Below are 25,938 nucleotides of genomic sequence, written 5' to 3'. Positions count from 1 at the left end.
CCAATTTTTTACTTTTTTTACTTTTGTAGAATGCGCTGATGGTAACTATGGTAACAATTGCCAAGAATTCTGTGGGAATTGTGCCTTTGGAGTGGCGTGTGACATATTCACCGGATTTTGTCCACTAGGTTGTGCTCCTGGATGGAAGGGCGACCTCTGCAAAACACGTGCGGTATTTTCTGAATAAACTAACTAAATTGATTTAGTTCTGTCACAAGTTTGTCCATTATAAAGTGAAAATATCTTAAATATACAAATTTTTAAGTTACCATACTATTGACTTGCTATGATTAAAGCATGAAAGATTTTTTTATTGTATATTTAATAACTTGGAGAAACCGTAGAAAGAGAGTTTTTTGTCTGCACTTATATATTTGTTTCAGTTTATTTTATAACTGGTTTTATAAAACAAATGCTGCCCATGTGAACGTGTTTCATTTGTATGGTACTTCAGCATGTGGAGCAGGCACGTATGGTGCTGACTGTCTGAATGTTTGCGGCCAATGTGTTTTTCCAACCACATGTAACGCTGTAACTGGAGGGTGTGAAAGCGGGTGTGCTCCAGGATGGGTGCCAGAGGATGCATTATGCAATACTCGTAAGTTATACTAAATGTTTCATTTAGTTCTGTTATCAGTCACCTCAAGGTGCCGTTTTGACCGGGTGGTTTAAGCATCTGGCTTGAGTTACTTTTCCCTCACCACTATTGGTTAAACCTCGCAAAGGGTGTAGAGTTAATTCATTTTATGAAGCAATATGTTTGACTTGTGGATAGACTGTAGTACTCGCCTGTACCTTCACAAATGCTCTGAGGTGACCTCCTCCATACAATGCAGATGTGTCGGTCAAGTGTCAAACGCAACAAAAAACGAACAATAAATCCTCCATCATAGCATCACAACCTTAGGAACAGTGATACACTTGTAATATCCTGTTTTTCGACTTTGTGTAGTATTTCATTTTGAAAATTAATTGTTGCCAAAAAAAATCAGTGTTGTTATATTTTCTGGTTCTTTTGGATTATGGATTACATTCAACTGTACTGTAATAGAATTCCACTGAATCCGATGTTGAGGCATGAGGGGTATTGTACATTTCATCACCTCTCGTGAACAGACTCAAACCGAGTCTGCTATTATTTTGCTTGGTTGCGGTCTAAACTACCAAAGCGTATATTCACAGATTTTATTGGTTTCAGATTTCATTGTTGCAATCCATTTTACAGACTTCGCTTAAGGTATAGGTCCATGTTTCGGAGAAAAAAGTTCGAACGTCATCAAATCGTAGAAAGAAAGCATTGTTTTACATGAAAATTTAACAGCATATAAAACATTTATATTATTTTACAAAACCATTGTCAATTTACGCATATATTTATTGAATTCCGGAAAGGGACTGCTTGAAGGGGCCACACTTCTGGACAGTTCAGCGCCTTTAAAAACTCACCATTTTTAAAAAGCTGTTGCATGTCTTCGTTTTGATGCATTTTCAACATCGTGCAAGAGTTTAAACTTTACATAAGTAGGTAATACATCGTTTTTGACAATTGTTTACATTTATTTCTTTACAAATGGCTTTCTTATTTACAGGGGGACAATTCATTTTGAAAAATTTTAGTATCCAACTCTGTGGGACAGAACAGTAAAACATGTATTGGACAGATAAGTTGTGTATCAAGATGCTGTTCATTTACTAAAAAATCTGTTGTTTTGTGATATACTGCTAAACCTTAAGGGCATTAATTTTGGCATTATGGAAAGAGTGAGATTTAAACCCTCGCAACAGTGATAAAATGTCTTCATATTACGATATATGAAAAAAAAATTATACTTTTAGCATGCGGCGATGGATTTTACGGGGCTGGGTGTGTCCAGTCATGTGGAAATTGTTTTCTGGGTGCAATATGTGATAAAGAAGACGGGGAATGTCCTGGCCAGTGTGCTTCTGGTTGGCAAGGACTGCTTTGTAACCAAAGTATGTTATTAGGTTTCTGCATTAATCTGGTAAAATATAGAAAAAAATCTTCAAGGCAAAGATGGTTTAATGGTTTTTAATATTTTCTCGGTTGAAACACAATTTGGACGGTTTGATAAGCATATTTTGCATAATATGAACCTTTGAACGTATTTGTTATTATTTTTACCTTGCCTTATCTCAACGTCAAGCAACAGTACAAAATCAACTGTGAATTGTCATTTCAGCTTGTAATGAGGGAAGTCATGGAATTGATTGCTTGGAAACATGTGGAACATGTCTTGGGGGAGCGGCTTGTGATATATTCACTGGTGACTGTCCGAATGGATTGTGTGATGCGGGTTTTACTGGAACAAACTGCAAGCAAGGTTAGTTATAGTTGCCTGGTTGTATACATTCCTCTTTAATACGAAGATATTTATAACAGCATAAAAGTGTTAGGAGGGTGCGTTATAAGTACAGTTACATTTTCTGTGATTAGCGGTATAAAAGGGACATTATCAAACAAAGTATCGAGAATTCAAACGAGCAAAACTGAATGAAACGGTTAAAGCTGGAATCAACAGCATATAGCTTATAGACCTTGAGCTGACAATTGACCCTGCTTCCCCCCCCCCCCCCCCCCCCCAAGGGGGAATTTTCAACACTATGATTTTCTTAAACCTTATGGTAGTTGGCATTCACAGACAAAAGTTTGCAAGTTTCCGTTGGGGCTTTAACGAGTTACGGAGATTTAAAATACGTTACCATGCAAATTTTCATTTAATTCACCATTTGTGTTAATTTAATATTATAAACATGCCTGTTGTACAATTAATCGTAATAAACAAGACGCTTAGATATGTTTATGTATTTAAAATAGAAATTATCATATGTTCATATCATTTTAGGCGAATAGATGTTGTGTATTATCCGTAACTTACGTTACTTCTTTTGAAATTACTAGAACATAGAAATATATCAACAATGATGATTTTTTAAAGTGTAAAATACTGATAATGGCCAATACACAGTTCAGTAATTAAATTTATATATAATAAAACTGTCCCTAGAGTTAAATTATTCAATATGTCACATATGATACGTTACCTTTCCGAAATATGTGTTAAAGAAAAAATATTTAAAATTTTGTTATTACCTATATGGTCAGGATTTTAAAAATAATATACACTGGACTATAAATAAACATCACCAGACATGAACAACATTATCAAATAAATGTATATAGATTTTATAATTCATTAGAAATATTATTTAAATGTATATTAAGAATATATAGCTCTTTGAATGTACCAGTATGACTGCATATCATAATTATCATTAGTATAATTAAATAACATAGACTCCGCAGTGCGAAGCAATATTAGTCCCTATAAGGTATGACCTCTGACGACTAAGTGTGACATTGAGCTTGAAGTGAAAAATGGTATTCACTATACACTCTTATTAGGGGTGGAAGAGGTTTCTAACGCTAAAAGGCAGATGGCCTTAGATTTCGGTTGTTGATGATAAATACAACTGCATTCAATAGAGTTTGGTCTAGAGGAGATATTCCTCGTAAACGATTGATCCTCCTAGCCATGTGATGTCGATCCTCCTCGCTGATTTGCTGTTTCTCCTGTGACCTCTGACAGTGACCTTGGTTACCATTAACAGCATTCTCACTACACTCCCCCAGCCCTGTTCTATAAAGTGGTTCATAAGGGCTTGGGAGGCCACAAATGGATTCCTTGCAGAATCAGACATAACAGGGATACCCTGCAGGATAATTAACATGGAGGTTTTGCCAATAACAATCATACATCTAATGCGAAGCAGACCACAAGTACTTCCTTCTTAAAACAGACGAGATTCCCCAATGAATGGTTAATTACTATACTGAAGCAGTTATTCCACACATATCTTATAATAACAAAACTTAAGGTCATGGGATACCCTGACCCAAGTTCATAAACTTCCGGGATGCCTGGAAAAAATACCAAATTATCAAGGCCCTGGGATACCAAAGCAAGCAATAGATAGAAAGAAAGCATTGTTTTACATGAAAATTTAACAGCATATAAAACATTTATATTATTTTACAAAACCATTGTCAATTTACGCATATATATATATTGAATTCCGGAAAGGGACTGCTTGAAGGGGCCACACTTCTGGACAGTTCAGCGCCTTTAAAAACTCACCATTTTTAAAAAGCTGTTGCATGTCTTCGTTTTGATGCATTTTCAACATCGTGCAAGAGTTTAAACTTTACATAAGTAGGTAATAAATCGTTTTTGACAATTGTTTACATTTATTTCTTTACAAATGGCTTTCTTATTTACAGGGGGACAATTAATTTTGAAAAATTTTAGTATCCAACTCTGTGGGACAGAAGAGTAAAACATGTATTGGACAGATAAGTTGTGTATCAAGATGCTGTTCATTTACTAAAAAATCTGTTGTTTTGTGATATACTGCTAAACCTTAAGGGCATTAATTTTGGCATTATGGAAAGAGTGAGATTTAAACCCTCGCAACAGTGATAAAATGTCTTCATATTAAGATATATGAAAAAAAAATTTATACTTTTAGCATGCGGCGATGGATTTTACGGGGCTGGGTGTGTCCAGTCATGTGGAAATTGTTTTCTGGGTGCAATATGTGATAAAGAAGACGGGGAATGTCCTGGCCAGTGTGCTTCTGGTTGGCAAGGACTGCTTTGTAACCAAAGTATGTTATTAGGTTTCTGCATTAATCTGGTAAAATATAGAAAAAAATCTTCAAGGCAAAGATGGTTTAATGGTTTATAAATATTTTCTCGGTTTAAACACAATTTGGACGGTTTGATAAGCATTTTGCATAATATGAACCTTTGAACGTATTTGTTATTATTTTTACCTTGCCTTATCTCAACGTCAAGCAACAGTACAAAATCAACTGTGAATTGTCATTTCAGCTTGTAATGAGGGAAGTCATGGAACTGATTGCTTGGAAACATGTGGAACATGTCTTGGGGGAGCGGCTTGTGATATATTCACTGGTGACTGTCCGAATGGATTGTGTGATGCGGGTTTTACTGGAACAAACTGCAAGCAAGGTTAGTTATAGTTGCCTGGTTGTATACATTCCTCTTTAATACGAAGATATTTATAACAGCATAAAAGTGTTAGGAGGGTGCGTTATAAATACAGTTACATTTTCTGTGATTAGCGGTATAAAAGGGACATTATCAAACAAAGTATCGAGAATTGAAACGAGCAAAACTGAATGAAACGGTTAAAGCTGGAATCAACAGCATATAGCTTATAGACCTTGAGCTGACAATTGACCCTGCTCCCCCCCCCCCTCCCACCCCCAGGGGGAATTTTCAACACTATGATTTTCTTAAACCTTATGGTAGTTGGCATTCACAGACAAAAGTTTGCAAGTTTCCGTTGGGGCTTTAACGAGTTACGGAGATTTAAAATACGTTACCATGCAAATTTTCATTTAATTCACCATTTGTGTTAATTTAATATTATAAACATGCCTGTTGTACAATTAATCGTAATAAACAAGACGCTTAGATATGTTTATGTATTTAAAATAGAAATTATCATATGTTCATATCATTTCAGGTGAATAGATGTTATGTATTATCCGTAACTTACGTTACTTCTTTTGAAATTACTAGAACATAGAAATATATCAACAATGATGATTTTTTAAATTGTAAAATACTGATAATGGCCAATACACAGTTCAGTAATTAAATTTATATATAATAAAACTGTCCCTAGAGTTAAATTATTCAATATGTCACATATGATACGTTACCTTTCCGAAATATGTGTTAAAGAAAAAATATTTAAAATTTTGTTATTACCTATATGGTCAGGATTTTAAAAATAATATACACTGGACTATAAATAAACATCACCAGACATGAACAACATTATCAAATAAATGTATATAGATTTTATAATTCATAAGAAATATTATTTAAATGTATATTAAGAATATATAGCTCTTTGAATGTACCAGTATGACTGCATATCATAATTATCATTAGTATAATTAAATAACATAGACTCCGCAATGCGAAGCAATATTAGTCCCTATAAGGTATGACCTCTGACGACTAAGTGTGACATTGAGCTTGAAGTGAAAAATGGTATTCACTATACACTCTTATTAGGGGTGGAAGAGGTTTCTAACGCTAAAAGGCAGATGGCCTTAGATTTCGGTTGTTGATGATAAATACAACTGCATTCAATAGAGTTTGGTCTAGAGGAGATATTCCTCGTAAACGATTGATCCTCCTAGCCATGTGATGTCGATCCTCCTCGCTGATTTGCTGTTTCTCCTGTGACCTCTGACAGTGACCTTGGTTACCATTAACAGCATTCTCACTACACTCCCCCAGCCCTGTTCTATAAAGTGGTTCACAAGGGCTTGGGAGGCCACAAATGGATTCCTTGCAGAATTAGACATAACAGGGATACCCTGCAGGATAATTAACATGGAGGTTTTGCCAATAACAATCATACATCTAATGCGAAGCAGACCACAAGTACTTCCTTCTTAAAACAGACGAGATTCCCCAATGAATGGTTAATTACTATACTGAAGCAGTTATTCCACACATATCTTATAATAACAAAACTTAAGGTCATGGAATACCCTGACCAAGTTCATAAACTTCCGGGATGCCGGGAAAAAAATACCAAATTATCAAGGCCCTGGGATACCCAGAGCAAGGACCATAATACTGACACTAATGTATGCCAGGTGATACACATACTGCATTAGTTCATAAACTCTTGGGTTGCACGGAGAAATGTACCAAATTATTACCGTGCTGGAATACCCATACTAATGTGTACTATGGGATACTCATTCTGACCTATATTTCTAAAACACAGTCAAGATACCTAGCAAAACATACAAATATGAGAAACTTGGGTTTTCTTGAAAGTTTGGCGGACGGATGGACATAGCATCTGCATCTTTCAGAAGGATAAACCTGGAATACCCAGGAAGCTTGGAAGACTTCAGACAGATGGACACAGTTTCTGAGTCTATTGCTGTACTGGACTTTGCCTCTGCTGACACATATCTAAACGAGGGTCTCAAGTAAATGATCAATGACCCGAAGTCCCTTTCCTAGGCCTCCAGCCCAAGAATCTCTATTGCTTAAACCTGACAGGTCCCTCAAAAGGTCCCGAAATACCAATACCCATCTGGAAGGGACTCGTGTTTCAACCCAAGTACAAAGGATGTTGTGGTTAAATAAAGGCTGCACAGCCATATCTACCATCAGTTTTAGAGACTGCAGTCTCACACTGGAGACAAGTCGATCTTGCCGCCACTTAACCAAAATCCACACGTTCACTTACTGAGTAAGGGTAAGCAAGCCAAAACCAGACCAATAAGTGAGACTCTGGCACAACGTACCCCTACTGGTCTATCCATCAGAACAGGAGACATGAACACATCCCATAGACCCAGCCCCTCCAAGTCGATGTTTCCATAATTGTGTAAAGCCATAGTTTCAGGAGCAAGGTCCATACAGTAATTGTTGTCATAACCCAACCCTTTCCCCCGAAATGTGCACAGTAAGAGTAGTGTAAACTACCAACCTCGGAATGAAGGAATTAGTAAAACAGACATGAAGGACACTGATCCCCAAACAATGACACTGCAGTTTGCGACGCAGGACAAGTATTGCTCAACATATATTTGTTCCACAGTTGCTGTCATGGAGATGGACTTGATGTACATGCACTTAGGTTAAATGCAGGAAGATGGAACCCTGTTAGAGAAGTTGGAACCGAATACAATAAGGTTTCTAGTGGTGGCAACCACCAGACCTGTATGCCCTCATGACCTAGACAAATGCCCTCATGACCTAGACAAAACAATGATAGATTGACTGTTGGTACCCAACATTATTAAAAGGCAACTGCCCAGTGTGAATGAAGGGCAGTACTCAAGCGGGCTTTTGATGTTGATGTTGAATAGGGTTGCTAGTATGAGGTACACAAACCTTTGGAAGAAAGTGGCCTCCGAACTTCACACAAGTGGCTTGACTTTCAGTAACAATATTCCCCAATAGTGTTATTTGTCTCTGACCTTAGGTTCTCTAGAAACCAGTTGAGGTTCAAATGACTGGAAATCAAATAGGTCCTCTGTCTGGAATAAACTTGTCAATTGGTAACAGAATTCACCCATAAAAGTTTAAAGTCCCATATTTGCCATCAAAAGAGTTAGTTTTGTAAGAACTTGCCTTCAGAGTGGGCAATCAAATGCACTTTACTTTACCTACTAGAGTTACATTAATTTCACTTGCAGAATATCCTATTTTATACAGTTCCTATAATTGTCTTATTGAACTACCATCAGTATATACATGCCGTATTAAAAAAGTCACAGTATTCCAGTCATGACCATTACTGGATACCGGCTCCATAGAAGATGCATGTACATGGTATATCTACTTAAGGATACAGTTGAGATTGACAACATGTTGGATGATGTCTATGTTGATGAATGAATCTACTGTACATTCAAAACAATCACAATTACAACATACAGCAGTTAACAAAATGTAAAATGTGTGTGCATAAACATGCACAAGATTTCTAAATATCGTGATATGCCTGTTTTAAATTAAGCATCTTTATAGGGCACTGTGTTGATCAATGTCTGTATATATTATAAGAAAGTCACTTCAATGTGCTTAAATAGCTGAATATATATATATCAATTGTTTAAAAAGTCTTTGGCTGCATAGTGTTCTCGTGAAGGTGTAATCATGGACCATGTAAATAAGGTTCTAGAATGTGTTTAGAATTGAAAGCAAAATATTTAAAACAAAAACAAATCATTGTAAGTTTGCTATTTTTCCAAGATAAAGTATATGTTCACAATACAGAATACATGAAAATGAATAGCTTATATGTTAGGTAACGTACAGTGTAAATTGTAACGTAGACTGTTTTTTAAATACATGGGTTTAAAGTTAAAATGCAAAGCTATGATAAAACATATTTTGATTGAATTGTAGATATGCTTTTTTTAAGTGCTACAGTATATTTAAGGTAACAGAACACAAGAGATATAGTTAGTTTGTTCGGTAACGTAAACTATAACTTAATTTGATATATTTATACGTGTTTTAAGTTAAACCTTCAGTTTGAAATGCAAAACTATACTGTTGAGAACAAAATTATATTGTTTTTTTTTTCAACTGATAAAGTGTGTTTAAAAGAAAATGAAGACATACAATATAATTTGTAAGTTTGGTAACGTAAAATGTAATGTAGAATTCAATGTAAGACATCTTACAAGTTAGAGGTTTGTTGATAAATAAGTATATAGTTGTATTACATGTAACTAAAGAATGTCAATATAAAATTGATAGAACATTTTTATGAAAAACATGTTTGAAGTAGGTATGATTGAAAATTAGCATATTTTGGAAAAATGACGTTACATTTTAAGAATCGCTAAAAGTATGCATTCCCTTGACTTATACTAGCAATCTATATATCATTGTTTTTGCTGAACTTTGAACTTTTTAATAGTAACTTCAATTTCTAATTACCTGGTCATCTAAATTTGCATTAAAAACTTCATGCCAAAAATGTTGCTTTTTTTAGGGTAACGTATCTTTTTCCGATATTTTTCTTCTTTAACATCACATTTTAGATATTGAAATTTTATCAAATTGCAGCATCTAGTATACACCTTGTAATAAAATATGCGAACTTGAAATGATTTACTAACATAATGGTACCATTCGTCTGTAAAAATTGATGAAAAAATTATTGGTTTTGAGGGTAACGTATTTTAAGGTGGTGTTACGGAGAAAAGCCCCACTCGCCAGTTGCAAACTTTATGCCAAAATGTTCACCACACATTGGAGTTTCAAAAAAATATGGTCCACAAAATTCCCCCTGGGGGGGGGGAGCAAAACCCCTTCTGGCTCATAGTCTATTAGAATTACAAGCTACAATTAAACTTAAAAGCATAGACACTTCAGTGTAAAACTTTTCTACATAGTAAATGCTTTTATAACATTTATCAATATTACAAGGACATATGATTGAAAAAGTTAAACGTTTCAAGTACAAGAGTTTTAGAAGAAGGTATGAATAATTGCACCTTGCAGAATGTACCGATGGATTTTACGGAGCTGGATGTACGCAGACGTGCGGCAGTTGTTTCCTGAATGCTACTTGTGACAAAGTAAATGGAGAATGTCCAGGACAGTGTCAGTCTGGATGGCAAGGGCCATTATGTAACCAAGGTATTGTAAACTTCATTTTTGACAGATGGATGTAACATTCGCTTACTTTGGCTACATTAACTGCATCGAAAACAAAACAACGATAATTATCCAATAAGAAAAGCCTCTTGTCGAGAATGCAGTCTCTCTGAATCGCAACAGACAACAGAGCACGGGACAAACACATACACTAAACCTACTGACTGGGGAGCAAATGATACATATAAGGGGAACAAAACGAACAAATTAAATAACAAAGCGGGGGCACCGCCTTGGAACAAACACTAGGGAGCTTAAACAGTTCTCAATTCCAATTATTGCATTATGTGTATTACATAATATATACGTGATGTACATCAATTTATTTGATACATACTTTGCTTATGAGAATCCAGTAATATACAACGTCACCTTTTAAATTGAAATGAACTTAACGAATGGAAAAACATGTTTCACTGCATCGTACTTCCGTTTTGGCATCGGTAAATAAATCGTTAAGATAAGAAATATGACCCTTTGATTCATCATATAAAACAACTCCTAAAAACGTAAGTAAATGTACACGTTTAGTATCAAATTGGAATATTGTTTGACAGGTTGTGCTGAAGGCAACCATGGCATTGATTGTTTGGAAACCTGTGGAAGTTGCCTTGGAGACGTGGCATGTGATGTAATTAGCGGTGATTGTCCTAATGGGTTGTGTGATTCGGGTTTTACCGGAACAAATTGTAAACAAGGTAAGTCATATGTATGTAATAACGTAAGCATGTATTTTAATGATGGTTGAAACTATTTTTAAACCTGCTTAACATGGTAACCGTTATTAAATAGCTACAGCTCGTTTAAATGGGTCAGCCGTGTTGATGTACTTATAAAATAGACTTGCCCGGTTTATAGGTTGGTCAGGGCTACGGATATGTATTGTATTTTGCCATCGGAATATTTCTATAAAATGCTTCTTCCCCTTCCGTTTAGATCCGTCCATGTTTACAAACACGTTTGTTTATTTTATGGACTGTATCTGTAAACGGACGGTAAAAGCAGAACATAAACAAAATTACCTCTCATCCAAAAATGCATTCAATGATAATAGTGAATCAGTACAAAAATATTGCGTAATATTTTCTTTCAAGTCAGTGAGTTAATGAATGAGAATACAAAGAAGACGCAATTATCTTGCTTCGTTGCAAATATGATTTTATCACAGTTGACCAAAATAAAGAAAGAATTACAGATTTAAGTAGTTCTTATCAACAGAGTCAAACTTTGTTTTATACTCAAAGCTTAGCATGACCAGGTTTGTGTTATAAATAGCGGTAAAAGACACGTTTATAGAAGAGATATATGATAAGACTTTTTCTTCAGGGTGTGCCGGTGGTACATACGGGTTTCAATGTGCTGAGATATGTGGTAATTGTTTCCTTGGTGAAGCATGCAACCACGTCAACGGGTCTTGTATGAACGGATGTGACGCTGGATTCAAAGGAACGCTTTGTGATACAGGTCTGGATCTTTTACTAAATTTTTAAGTGTTGTTCTATTCTTTGTCCTAATATTCGGTTTTTCAGTGGGACAGCTTGAGCTTTACGCATGTGTCATTGCATATTATTTATTCTCGCTTGTGAAAGCATGTATTTAGTTGAATAAATCCAACTTGTTTCAGTTTAGGCCCAGTACTATTTGTTGAGTGGCATTTAACCTTTTAAAGGCAATTAAAGAATTATCTTGAAGTTGGTGATACATTCTATCTGGTTGAAAAATAATGTATTCATCCTTCGCAGTTTGATAAAAGAATAAGTTCTACTTTTTCTCGGTATGAAAAAGTAACATACCTTATATTAACAGTTTGTGATCCCGGAACATTTGGAGCCAATTGTCAATTAACGTGTGGTCAGTGTGAGTTTGGTGTCCCATGTAATGCCGTGACAGGAGCTTGTCCTGGTAACTGTGCCGCAGGCTGGCAAGGAATTAATTGTAATCAAGGTAACGCATCCTGTATTTAACCCGACTTTCTGCTGTTTTAATAATTATAATATCCAACGAAAAAAGTACCGTCTGAAATGGCAATACAAACCTTAAAATATACTAATCAGAAATTTTGTGTGTTTCAGTTCCATCTTCTTTAGACCATGTAAATAGGAATTAAATTTTGAAACTTCGTTATAAAGAGCAATAGGTTATGGCAGGTCTTTAAAGATATCGAACTTTCACTCGTGTAGTATTCTTATAGTGATCCTATACACATGTACCTACGCTTTTCAACGTTCCACTGGTTTTTAAAATGTTAAAATATGTTTAAAATATCATGCATAACTCGCTTCGGCGTGTTGAATCATTAGCTCATTTGCTACCTGATACCGCGGCAGTTGGTCTTGGAAAGTTTAACTCTTATAGTTGTTACACATGTTTGACGTCGCGAAGTGAAATAAAGCCAATACATAAAATTGCTATTGGATGTTTTAATAAAGATAAAAAAAGCAAATCAAATATATTTTTTGCATTGTTTCAAAGGATAAAAACAGAATTGTCCGTGACTATTAACTTTGTGCATTGCAAACTTCAAAGTCATGAGTTAACATAACCCCGCTATGTTAGTTCCTGTTATTTATTTCAATGAACAAATTATGGTATAACCCCAGCTAATGTTAGGCATCCTCTTATTTATTTCAATGAACAGATGATGGTATAACCTCTGCTTAAATGCGACGAGTCCCGCTCAACAATAAAAGCACCAAGTATGAAGCAGTTTGGTTACTTTTCTGGCATTCATATGTATTTTTTTTTTTGTGGGGGGAGGGGGGATGTGTTCACGAACAAATTTTCCAATTATTTCATGTTATATCGCTCTAATATTTCTATAATTCACAGTCAACATATAATAAAACATTTTTTCTTGTGTTAAAAAGTTTGTGATCCTGGAACATTCGGAACCAATTGTCAATTAACGTGTGGTCAGTGTGAGTTTGGTGTCCCATGTAATGCCGAGACTGGAGCTTGTCCTGGTAACTGTGCTGCCGACTGGCAGGGGATAAACTGTGATCAAGGTAACGCATTCTGCATTCAAACCGACTTTCTACTGTTTTGATATAATATGCAACGAAAAAATGTATCATCTGAAATAAAAATTTGAAGATTAAAATATACTAAACAGTGATTTTGTTTAGTGCAATTCCATCTTCTTTAGACCATGTAAATAGGTTGAAAATGTTGTAAAAGAGCAATAGGTTTTGGCAGGTCTTTAAAGATATCGAAACTTTACCCGTAAAGTATTCTTTTAGTGATCATAGACATATGTACCTACACTTTTTAAAGTTCCATTGGTCTTATTTAAAATGATAAAAGCTACTAGAGTTTATAGAGATATCGTGACTCTTAACTATATAGTTGTTGTTGTTACTTTTATCATTATTTTAATATTTGATATACTTGTGCCTATATCTGCTGCTTTGTATATTATTTAACAATAAAACAATGTTTACATTACCATCTATTTGGTTTAAAGCATATTCTGGGAATTTCGTCCTGCAAAAAGGATCTCAGCAAGTAAAAAAGTATTTAAAAAGTATGAAAAAAATCGGCACGAAATATTCTGTCTGCTGTGTTAAAGGGAAAGTGTTCAAAAGAAACAAGAAACTCATAATTTTAATAATTTCGACTTTTTCAACAGGTAGGGCTTTAAAAATGGTAAAGCAACAATGTTACCAAGTTTGCGTTTCAGCTACCAGTGAGTTAAGTGTGCACCATCTCAAGATTCAGTAAAATATTATTCAAATTTATCTGGTATGTACATCATCATTTAAGATTGCAGAACGAAAATTTAAACTTGAATAGATATAAAAATTTATTTCTGATGCATGTAATGAAAAACTTACTGAATGGTTTGTCAATAGTCAAAAACTGTAGACACTCGATCCTTCGGATCTCGGGTAAAAGTTTTGACTATTGACCAGCAAACCTTTCAATAATAATTGAGCCGGGCCATGAGAAAACCACCATAGTGTAGTGCAGTCTGGTCAGGATCCATGCTGTTCGCTTTCAAACCCTGTTGCAATTAGAGAAACTGTTAGCGAACATCATGGATCCTGACCAGACTGCGCGGAAGCGCAGGCTGGTCTGGATCCATGCTGGTCGCAAAGCCACTATGTTGGTTTTCTCATGACGCGGCTTAGTGTACAATGTAAGAGGTCATTTTTCTTGTAAAAGATGACGTTACGACATCATTGGTGATATTTTTCAGCTGTTCCAAGCACATCTACCGTTGCCACTACAACTCAAGGTAATGTAAATGACAAAGGTGGTAATATACGTAAGGAAAGATATAATCATGTAGACAAAATACCTCTACTGATGTGTATTAGGGAAATATTCTGTTTTATAGCTATACAATCCTTGCGCATGCGTCACATGGCTATATGTTTCCACATGTTTGTCTTGCTAGAATATGAATTTACCCTAAACAGCATGCAAATTTTAAACCCCTCACTGCTTTTCTGATGCTATGCATCTTACTACGCATAGGTTTAAGTCAACTGAACACACAGGTTAATTGATAACATCTATTTCAAAGGTGAAAGCACTGCACAGAGTACAACTGTGTTTCCGTCACCAGAAACAACACAAGAATCTACCATGAATCCTACCCAAAGTTCGACACAAAGCCCTACACCTGGCACAAATCAAACTCCTTCGCAAGCAACAACAAAGGAAACCAGTGGTAAGAATCATAAACGTGCGACTATAACAGGGCTACACACGAAACAATTAATCTTATGTCAGGCATGTTACTATGGACATGATATGAAGAATCTACCGTGTAACCTCTTAATTGTAATCTAAGGCATTTCAATAGGACCTATACATTTAAACAGCAGCATTTGCCAAATGTCTACGAGTGACAAAACAGAGTTTCAGTTATCATACTGTGTGTGAAGGTTCTTAAAGTACTACTGATTCTTGCATATTTGAGTAGATAAGCAGCATGCTTTAATAGTGCACGCTTTTTTCATGCATATTTACACAACAAACTATCTGCATGTTGTTACTCGAAGGAAAACGCATGTTTTCCCTACAATGTGTGTATTCGTGGTGTTTTAAAAGCTTGTTTTGTCATTGATATTTACGTTATCTATTTAATTATTATGTATAAAGGCACAAGCGCAAGCACGCCAACTGAATTGCCAGCCGACAGTACAACAGTAAGCTCAACTGAAACCCCAACAGCTGCTTCAACACAAGTTTCTACACAAGGGTCAACAGCGGGTCCTACACAGGGGTCAACCGCGGGCCCTACACAAGGATCAACCGCGGGTCCTACACAAGGGTCAACCGCGGGTCCTACACAAGGGTCAACAGCGGGTCCTACACAAGGGTCAACAGCTGGTCCTACACAAGGGTCAACAGCGGGTCCTACACAAGGGTCAACAGCTGGCCCTACTCAAGGGTCAACCGCGGGTCCTACACAAGGGTCAACCGCGGGTCCTACACAAGAATCAACAGCTGGCCCTACACAAGGGTCAACCGCGGGTCCTACGCAAGGGTCAACCGCGGGTCCTACACAAGGGTCAACAGCTGGCCCTACTAAAGTGTCAACAGCGGGTCCTACACAAGGGTCAACAGTGGACCCTACACAATCATCAACAGCGGACCCTACGCAAGGTTCAACAGCGGGCCCTACAGTTGTTTCCTCACAAGGATCTTCATCAGGTCCTACACAAGGTACAACGGATGGTAAGGAAAGTTTTCTTTTCACTTTACTTTATAATCAGCTTGTGATGTTCCTGTCTAAAGGTTTGCTTAAACACTACACGACAGTTGTAAGTAAGTCAGAAGCAGTTACGTCCCTATTTTCTTTGAACCGTATAATCTTTCCTGCTAGAAGAAAAAAAAAATTCTTTCCACAAGAAAAAGAAGTTATTTTAGGACTAGTGCCAATGGATGTATACTTTCATAATTTCAATCTACTTCAAAAACTGATATTTTAATTATTTGAATTTTTGGGAACAATTTTGTCCTTATAATTAGTTAAAACCATGACTGACATGTAGAAGTCTTTAATTGTTGTACTGCTTCTGTACAACTTAAACTGAAATTTTCGATTTTCTCCTTTCAGTGTTTATTCAATATTATAATCCTCTAGTTTAGTTTGCTAACTCTACTTTCTAAACGATGTGTTCCATCTTTTCTGTGCATTATATGAAATTGTATTATTCTTGGTTGCTTACTTAATAGACTCTTACCTTTTAAAATGTGTTAATTGCGCACGTGTGAAAAGAACACGTTGGGAAAGCCAGTCAGTCGCCTGTCTGTCCGCGAGGTCAAACTTACTTAACATAAACCCAAGCTATGAATTCTTGACAGAAGTGTTTGTTTAAGACGGAATGTAATAAAACTCCGTTGCATATGTGCAGGCAGATCTTGGTCGGCACTGGTCGCAAAGGCAGAATTACTTACCGACAGCAAGCTAAAGGTTATAAGCTAGGTTGCTTCTCAATGCCACCATTTCTATGTTTGCCTTAACAGTGTTTTTTACCTGTTACGGTTGACTCGCTGATCAGCCCTAGTCATATTTATTACGACACTTGTCACTTTAATTTCCCAGTGGTCATATTTCAGGTGTCATTGAAATGTATCATATAAAAAAAACATTGAATTTTTGTTAAATAGTACAACATAGCATTTCTCTTCTTTGTAATGGTTCAATCTAAGACATCATTGTAATCTACTCTAGATTTTCTTCAGCTAAAATGTGAGTCGACAGTTAATGATATTTTGTCTGTGCTTTCATCGCATGATCGTTAAAAAATTAGAAAGTTTATTTTACTAATAATTGATACAAAATTATTAATGTACATTTCAGTATTAATCGTTGTGTGGCATTTATAATGTTATCATTTCATTTTTGTTTTATAGCAATAAGTCGTTCGAAATACTTTATTTAGCACAAGTTGTGAAACGTTATATCCTTATCTTTGCATTACTAAAACATAAATGTGTTTGTTTTTGAAAGTTATTATTTAAGGACTGTATTTGACTAAAGGTATATGCATACTAAATACTTTTTATATTTTTAGATCCATGGAATACTGCAATAACCAACACAGTCTCCAATCTGGTCATATTTCTCTCAGTAGCGTTTTGGTTATTACTACGTAGGACGTGAAGATAACCTCATGTGCTAGCGACAATCGTAATCGATAAAAAAAGACATTTTGTTCTTGGTCGCCGGCGACATGGTAAACGTAAACAGGCATCAGCTAACTTTATTCGACAAGAATACGTCTCTGAAAGTGTACTTATTTGCACCGAGATGTATTTGCATTAATTGTTGACTCATTTTATCATCTCCTTCGATATCAAGAATGTTGTAAAAACAGTAATAAAAACTTGTATACGTATTACCTAAAGTTGTTCGAAAAGTCTCGGTTTCTCCCGTCAAACATAAAGAATTATTTCACAACTTCTGCATTCAATAAATATTTAAAACGATATATCCACTGCTGAGAATAAATGGCAGGAAACGCTACCATAGCAACTACCATAGCAACTTAGTTACTCGCTCGGTACTATTCTTTGTTTATATTCTCAAATGTGAAACTGTCCTAAGGATATAAAGATGACTCTTGAACATTTACTGAATGCAGAACCACCTTGCTAATATCGTTTCTAAACAGAAAGTGTCGCTTGATGACCTTTTTGCAGCCTATATGTGTAAATATTCTTGATACCATATTATTATATTTTTAAGAAAATAAAATTTAACAAATAAAGTATTTATACTTTTTCCTTTTCACTACCATGCTACTTATGACTCGTATTTGCCTTGATTTGTTGGCTTGGGTTTTACGGCGCACCAACACAGCTCATGTTATATAGCGACAACAGGGCTAAAAGTTTTGGCTTCATATCTCATTTATCGAAGTGAAAACATGAGGTATGGAATCAAAACTTTTATACTTGCTGGAATCACAGAGCTACAGCAAAAACTGGTATCCAAACCCTATAAGTCGGATCCTATTCGTTTGGAACATAAGTTGTCCCAGAACCACAGAGGATCATACTTGCCCTGACAAAAATAGCTTTAGCATTCTAATGAAATTATTGACCTAGTTGTCGACAAAGTATTTGTTTAATGATTTTTACGCGGTATCTCCGGAATTCCTGATGGATCAAAACAGATTAACACCAGAGTCCTTACATATTTTAGAACAATATCTCTGCTTACGGTCTTGTAAATTTATTTACATGTTAACTGAATTCAACCATTACGGCAATTGTAAGAAAAATAAAGTACTGTAAGATATCACTGATCTCTCAGCCTTAAACCGTCTCTAATAAAGCTTGTCGATCCATTAAATTTACATAGGTGTTATCTAAGAGTTATTAAATAAACAATAGAATTTTTTGATAATTTGCACTTTCTCTGCCCTTATACTTATTCACCACCATTCAATTTTAACTGGAAGAAAGTGCTAATTATTTGGCATGTAACGAACCAATGGTATTTTTGAACGTTAAGTGAACAAATAGACATTTTGGATCTGTGAGCAGGGATGATGAAGGTTGAGGTTCTTGGTAGATAACATATCCATATATCAGATTTGACAATAAAACATACTGATAAGCGATCCCAGGATGGACAAACATAACTAATAAGGTATATATAAAGGTAGATATAAATACTTCTTTTTAGAATATTTGCATTCTTTATGATAGGGTATATCTTACATTAACAGGTAAAATGTAAAGAGCTAGTGATAGAAATAATGTTTTGCTGAACATGTGAATTAAACTGTTTGTTCCGTCATTTCAAAACAAAACCGTCTGATTTAGTATAAACGTATTTAATTGCACATAATTAATGTATTTATATAATTATAGCACATATAGACATTAACAATCAATTGAATTATAGCAATAGGGTCGGGCCACAAGTTCTGCCAACATTGGTAAACGGCCCTTCCCTTGAAAGTTAACTATTACATAAATAAAACTTTTTTCGTTTAGATACTGATGTTTACATATGCGGTATTTATCTCTGGGGTGAGGATTCTCCGGCATACAATACGAACAATGTAGATTTATTTGAAATTATTGAAAATGATATTGCACACTTTGAGAATAAAGGCCCTGTCTATTTAATAGGCGATTTTAATAGTAGAGTAGGCGATAAGAGGGATTTTGTTGTTTTCGATCATGTCAATCAGTTTTTTGATGACGATGATTATGTTCCCGATAATAACATGGAACGGGCCTCAATGGACAAAACTTGTAACAATTTTGGTACAAAACTACTTGATCTTTGTAAATCCAATAATCTTCGTATAGTTAACGGTAGATTGGGAAATGACTTCAATATTGGTTCACATACTTATGTTACGCAGCATGGAGCATCTGTGATTGATTATCTATTAACAAAGGAAATAAATTTTTCAAGTATTTGTAATTTCACTATACAGTCTGTAAATGAATGGAGTGATCACACTCCCGTTAGTTTTTCTCTTTCCTGTAATACTACATCGCCTTCTGGCGACGAAAGCACACATGTTTTATATAACTGGAATAATGATTATGTAAATACATTTCGAGCTAATCTGATTGCAAAATTGCCGGAATTTAATCGGCTTACGGATAGAATTGATAACAGTAATCGCGCCTCTGTAAATGATGCGTTGAATACATTTACAAATATGATACGGAGTGTAGCAGATCCCCTGTTTTCAAAAACATTAAAGAGTAAAAATAATGTGTCATCTATTGACACATCTCATGTTAAAGATGCAGACTGGTTCGATAATGAATGTAAAATTTCAAAAGCTAAATACTTGGATTCTTTAAGCGCTTTTAATAACTGTAAAACTAAAGCAAGTAAGGAGTATTTTTGTAAATGCAAAAAAGCGTATAAAGACTTGATAAGTAAAAAGAAGAAAATATAAAAAAAAATAAATACTCTGAAATAGAAAAGCTGAGATTTTGTAAACCTAAGCAATTTTGGAAATATTTCAAAAATAAGAAAAAATCAGTTGGAAGTAATGACATTTCTGTGGACGAATTCTGTACCTATTTCTCAAATTTATGTAACAATGTTTTTGAATGTAACAATAATGAAGCCAATACTTTTTGTCAAGAAAATGATTTTGATAATTGTGACTGTGCACTTGAAGAATTGAATGTACCTATATCGCCTGAAGAAATTCTATGTGCGGTAAAATCACTTAAGAAGGGAAAAGCAACAGGCCCAGATTTCCTTCTTAATGAATATTTTATAGAATGTATAGATATTTTGATTTCTCATTTATGTGATTTATTTAATGCAGTTTTTAGAGTCTGGTTTTTTTCCCAGATAAATGGACAGAAGGAATTATTATACCTGTTCATAAGAAAGGTGATTCAAAAAATGTTCAGAATTATAGAGGAATAACACTTGTAAGTTGTTTCTCGAAATTGTCACGACAGTTTTAAATAAAAGAATAGAAAAATTTGTGAAAATAACAATGTCATTTCTGATGCGCAATTCGGCTTCAGAAAAGGCAAATCTACTGTAGATGCTATATTTATTTTGCATTCCGTTATACAACATTATTTGAATAACAACCAACGTTTATATGTTGGATTTATTGATTTGAAATCCTGTTTTGATAGCATAAATAGAAACTGTTTGTGGCTTAAATTATATAGAAATGGTATCCAAGGTAAAATTTTACGCGTTATTAAAGACATGTATGAAAAGGTGAAATCGTGTGTACGATGTTGTAACACATTTTCAGATTTCTTCAACTATGCAGTCGGATTGCGTCAAGGGGAGGTAATTTCGCCTCTGCTCTTTTCTTATTTGTTGAAGACTTAGAACTACATTTACAAAGTAATATTGATTCTGGTTTGCCTTTTGATGATATTGTTTTAATATTATTGCTATTTGCTGATGATATGGCAATTCTGGGAAAATCACCTGAAGACCTACAAAACAGCCTAGATAGTTTGTCTGATATTGTTCTCTCTGGGGTTTAGAAGTTAATACCCATAAAACTAAAGTAATGGTATTAGAAAAAGAGGCGCTATATTTGCAAATGAACAGTGGTTATATAAGGGGGAGTCTTTAGAAACTGTAGATAATTTTAACTATCTCGGTACCATTTTCAACTATACTGGTAATTTTTCAATGAATCTAGAACATCTAACAGGCAAATCACTAAAAGCGTTGAAAGTACTGATGCTCAATTGTAAAAAATATGATGTAAAACCTAAACTCCAATGCCAATTATTTGATTCTTTTGTCGGCTCTATCTTAAATTATTCTTCTGAGGTTTGGGGTTGTACTAAATCTAAAGAAATGGAGCGTATTCACCTCAAAATTTTGTAAAAGTATTCTTAAGGTCAGATTAAGCACATGTAATGCTGGAGTTTATGGTGAATTAGGGAGATATCCTCTGTATATTTCTCGATATGTTAGGGTAATTAGATATTGGTGTAAGTTGTTAAGTACAGACAATATTATATTGAAAAGGATTTATGAGCAAAATGTTTCTGATTGCTCTAAAGGTTGTAAAAATTGGATATCAAATGTTAAAATATTGTTAGATACGCATGGATTTTCTGACTGTTTTATATATAGTGATAAGATAGATTGTAAAACATTCCCTAATATATTTAAACAAAGATTGATTGATAATTACATGCAAGACTGGCATAACTCCATTCAAAACAGCAAGGTGTTAGAACTTTACTTACAATGTAAAACAAGTTTGTCATATGAAAATTATCTTGATATTTTACCGGGTAACTTAAGATTTTACATTTCTAGATTAAGACTATCCGCTCATTCTCTCAGAATACAAACCTGTCGTTTTAATAGAAATAGACTGCCACGAAATGAGAGACATTGCCAATGTTGTAATACTTATGATATCGAAGATGAGTACCACTTTATTTTAATTTGTCCTTGTTACAGGAATTTACGTAAGAAATATATAAAGAAATACTTTTATGTAAGACCATCGATGTTCAAATTTATTCAGTTGTTTGCAAACTACTAACAAATCTCTATTATACAAATTTGCAAAATATGTTAAAGAAAGTTTAGAAATTAGAAATACTATCATAAATGTCTAGTAAACTATGATCTATGATCATCCTCTATGTAAACTGTTTTTATTATACTTTATCATACAGTTACACGTGATGTATATGTAATGTAAATGTTAAATTTATATTGATGATGTACTATGTACAAATCTAATAAAATATATGTTCTGTTCTGTTCTGTTCATAAAATTAATTACTTTTATGAAATAAACACAATTATAACATGTATTACAAACAAGATTGAAGAAAAGACCAAAGTGTAACTGAAACTGAAAAAAATGATAAATACAACTAGTTTAATGTTAGATAAGATGTTGATATTGCTATTTTTTCCTAATGGGTTCTTTTCCCAGAAGCTAGGCAAGGACAAGAGTAACTATCCGTTTAAGATAAATTGAGGTTTTATTAATAATTAAAATCAAATGTTAGGTACTGTTAAAAATAACAAGTTGCCGCAACTCTCACTAAAAACCGTCAGATAATCGTTAAAGGCCTAGATTCACTACTATATAAGTGTACCCTTCTCCCCCCCCCCCCCCCCCCCCCCCCCCAATCCAATATACAACTCCCATCTTATCTGCTGCTTATCAGCGATTATGTAACAGTAACTAATTAGAGGGCAATTAGCACAGCAGGGACCCCAACTAGACCATGAAGATGTATGCAGTGGAGTTGAAAGAAATTAATTTTTCTTCAGGGGATGTGGAATGATAATAATAATAATTATTATTTTGATATTATATAGATGATAATAACTATTACTTTAATGTTATAGTAATGATTATAATGATAATAAAATATAATCATAATTATTATTATTGTTATTATTATTGTTATTGTTGTTGTTGTTATTATTATTATTATTATTATATTACATATAGGATGATAAAAGATACTGTAATAATACTGAAAATAATAATGATAATAAAACACAAGTATAGTGAAAACTTCTTTGTGCTGACAAACAATATAATATAAAATTAATGTGTTCCATCTATACTCAATTTTCATTTTCAGTATGTTGCCAAAAGTGACTTTTTTCATGCTTTGCTTTGTAACTTTGAAATGCACATTCTGTTTTCAATTTTAGACAAATGTTTTTACAGTACTCTGCAAGCTTTAAATGAGTGAAAGTTACATTTTTCTGAAATATCACAATTATCCAGACATAATTTGAAAAAAAATAAAAACTTGCATATTTCTTTAAGTAAGTTTCTCATTATTTCATTATTGTGAAAATAAGTTTCTGATTATTTTATTATTGTGTTTGATCAACAATATTTTTCTTTACATAGAAATGCAAAAAAAAACTAGTATAACTTTAAATGTTATCAATTATTCATTAATTTAAAATAAATTACATTGTTTCCCCTTCTCACTAATTCATACACTTGTAAGGTAGACTGACTCTCCAATAAACAATGACCCTTGGTTATTGGAATCATACTGTGATGGTCATTAGCCCCTAACTGTGCTGGTGAAGACAGAAATCCCTTGGCCCACTGCCAAAATCTAGGCTGTACTGACAAACATTGCATAGACTTTGACAAAAGTCAAACTTGATGCTGTTTACGTTTTGTTCATGAAATATTTCAGATAGTACAACAGCAAGTTGCAATGATGCCAGACGCTTTTCGTATCCCACAATTTCATAATTTTAAAACCTGTAATAATTACGGGGTTATAATTAAAACATTTACATGAACTAAAATTTGTCGTGCTTTAACTTGCAACACTAATGGTCAAGCTTTTCAGAAGTATTTACGATACTCTTGAAATGACCAAAGTGTTTGTGAAAATAATACTTAATTAAAACTGATAAGATATATTTCTACTTGACGATATTGAACGAACAAACACTTTAAGATAATGGGTCATTTCACAGCACTTGAACAAGAAATGTTTGAACATGTCACGCCCTCGCTACTATTGATATCCATACGCGTTTTAACCATCAGGTCATTCTTTTGAATTTCTTTAATTAATGTAGTAGTCCTGTAATTGTAATCAACAATTTCTGTTAAATTTTGTTTTCTCCGTATGTATACTCTCTTTATTTCAGTCTCATCAGTGTACAACATATATTACATAATATACATAATAAAATATCAATAAAATGCACACTGCCACTCTATAAAAGAGTTATAAGAGACTTATAGCTAAAACATATCAGTATTACTTTGACTATTATGTAAAACACCATGTTAAAAGAAAGATGTAGCTGCTAATAAGCTCAAATAAAATGTTGAGGCATGCCCATAAAACCATATATAAGAAAGCAGCCAAATTAAAATTTAGCGGTACTGAAAAAAAAGTAAAATGATTTAATCTCATCAAATTGTTGATGAGCTAATGAGCACCCACTTCGTATGCGATATCCGCATTGCCCTGCTGGTATGGAAAGTCGCCGTAAAGTGACGCCCGAAGAATATCAAAGTACAAATTGGAAATTACGTAATCGTACGGGAATATTGCCGAGCGGCAACATTTGGAATTTCATTAGATCATTATACCTTATTTTATATATTTATATATATATTAATCTTTTCGACCAGCTGCAAGGGAGGTAACTATAACACATGGGGAAGAAACATTCTCTAACTTCTTTATCTAATGGTTGGGCATCCTCATACTACACTTTAATCATCTGACCTTCCTCATAAAAATAATTATTATTGTCGCAGGAAAAATACTTATTTGTCTTAGTGAAAATAGATTTATAATAGAAAAAGTGGAAACTTCACAGGTCGCTCAACACGACAAAAACGAAAATGTTGCAGGCTCGGTTTGATTGGTCCTGTTCATGGACGGTAGTGGAAATGCATGCTACCGTCCACGCCCTCTAGCCCCGGTTAAACTGCAGTGAAATCTGTTTGAATGCAGTGAAAGATTAAAGTAATCTGGAACGTCTGTGGTACAATCTGGTAGCATTAGCTCATCCAAAGGCCTAAAATATAGAGGAATATAGGTGATAACCTTGGAATGATTTTGTAATGGCAGTATTTATTTTTTGAGTTGATATTAAAGAATAAAATACTACCTTAATAACATTCACAGTACCTAGGATATATACGAATGGCATTCACAGCAGTCAGTAAATTTACTGTAAATAATATGAGTTTGAAAGAAGAAAATGCCTATTTTGGGGAAATTTCAAGCAAGTTAGGCAAGAATAACCAATGCAACGCACTTGAAATTCAGTCTTGATTTTAATTTAATCATGATTTCTTGGCTAAAAGTTGTCATTTCCATTTCCAGTTCCATTTTTCAAGTCCCTTTATTTTTAGAAATCCTGATTGTCAAGATTAGGTAAAATACTAACAAATGAAGACATTAATTTTGTTAGTCACTTGCAAATCATCAGCGTTGTGAAACTTTACCATGCAAAATCTAACGTTAGGAAGATTGCAAGTTGTTCGAAGTTGTACACGACAAGGCAACATTCATTCCTACTGAAACGACACGAAACGGAAATTTCGAGCTTGTCTGATTAACACATTTTCTTTACGGTATCTCAGAGACTTTTCAGCCTGTATGTATGTTAAGTTTGAATACAAATGGAAATAGGTTTGGGGTTTTTTTTTAAGTATAATACACTTTTGGAAAAGGAAAAAGCACTATCGAAGAAAAGA

The 25,938-nt window shown here is 34.3% G+C and overlaps 1 protein-coding gene across 1 annotated transcript in view; it reads left to right on the top strand.

Moving 5' to 3' along the window:
- The window catches only part of LOC123561470 (uncharacterized), a 49,172-nt gene extending 31,224 nt beyond the window's left edge, over positions 1 to 17,948 (top strand). Inside the window, exons 24-38 of the mRNA XM_045353862.2 lie at positions 30 to 167; positions 455 to 598; positions 1,837 to 1,974; positions 2,202 to 2,342; positions 4,549 to 4,686; positions 4,913 to 5,053; positions 10,112 to 10,249; positions 10,825 to 10,965; positions 11,594 to 11,731; positions 12,074 to 12,211; positions 13,135 to 13,272; positions 14,466 to 14,504; positions 14,796 to 14,942; positions 15,377 to 15,955; positions 17,299 to 17,948. Coding sequence (XP_045209797.2) covers positions 30 to 167; positions 455 to 598; positions 1,837 to 1,974; positions 2,202 to 2,342; positions 4,549 to 4,686; positions 4,913 to 5,053; positions 10,112 to 10,249; positions 10,825 to 10,965; positions 11,594 to 11,731; positions 12,074 to 12,211; positions 13,135 to 13,272; positions 14,466 to 14,504; positions 14,796 to 14,942; positions 15,377 to 15,955; positions 17,299 to 17,387 — 2,387 coding nt within the window. The 3' untranslated portion in view covers positions 17,388 to 17,948. The remainder of the gene's footprint in view (positions 1 to 29; positions 168 to 454; positions 599 to 1,836; positions 1,975 to 2,201; positions 2,343 to 4,548; positions 4,687 to 4,912; positions 5,054 to 10,111; positions 10,250 to 10,824; positions 10,966 to 11,593; positions 11,732 to 12,073; positions 12,212 to 13,134; positions 13,273 to 14,465; positions 14,505 to 14,795; positions 14,943 to 15,376; positions 15,956 to 17,298) is intronic.
- Positions 17,949 to 25,938: the final 7,990 nt, after the last annotated feature.

Source organism: Mercenaria mercenaria, chromosome 10, assembly GCF_021730395.1.
Source record: "Mercenaria mercenaria strain notata chromosome 10, MADL_Memer_1, whole genome shotgun sequence".
NCBI lineage: Eukaryota > Metazoa > Mollusca > Bivalvia > Venerida > Veneridae > Mercenaria > Mercenaria mercenaria.
The sequence above is the reverse complement of the archived record's forward strand: the minus strand, read 5'-3'. Positions and strand labels throughout refer to the sequence as shown.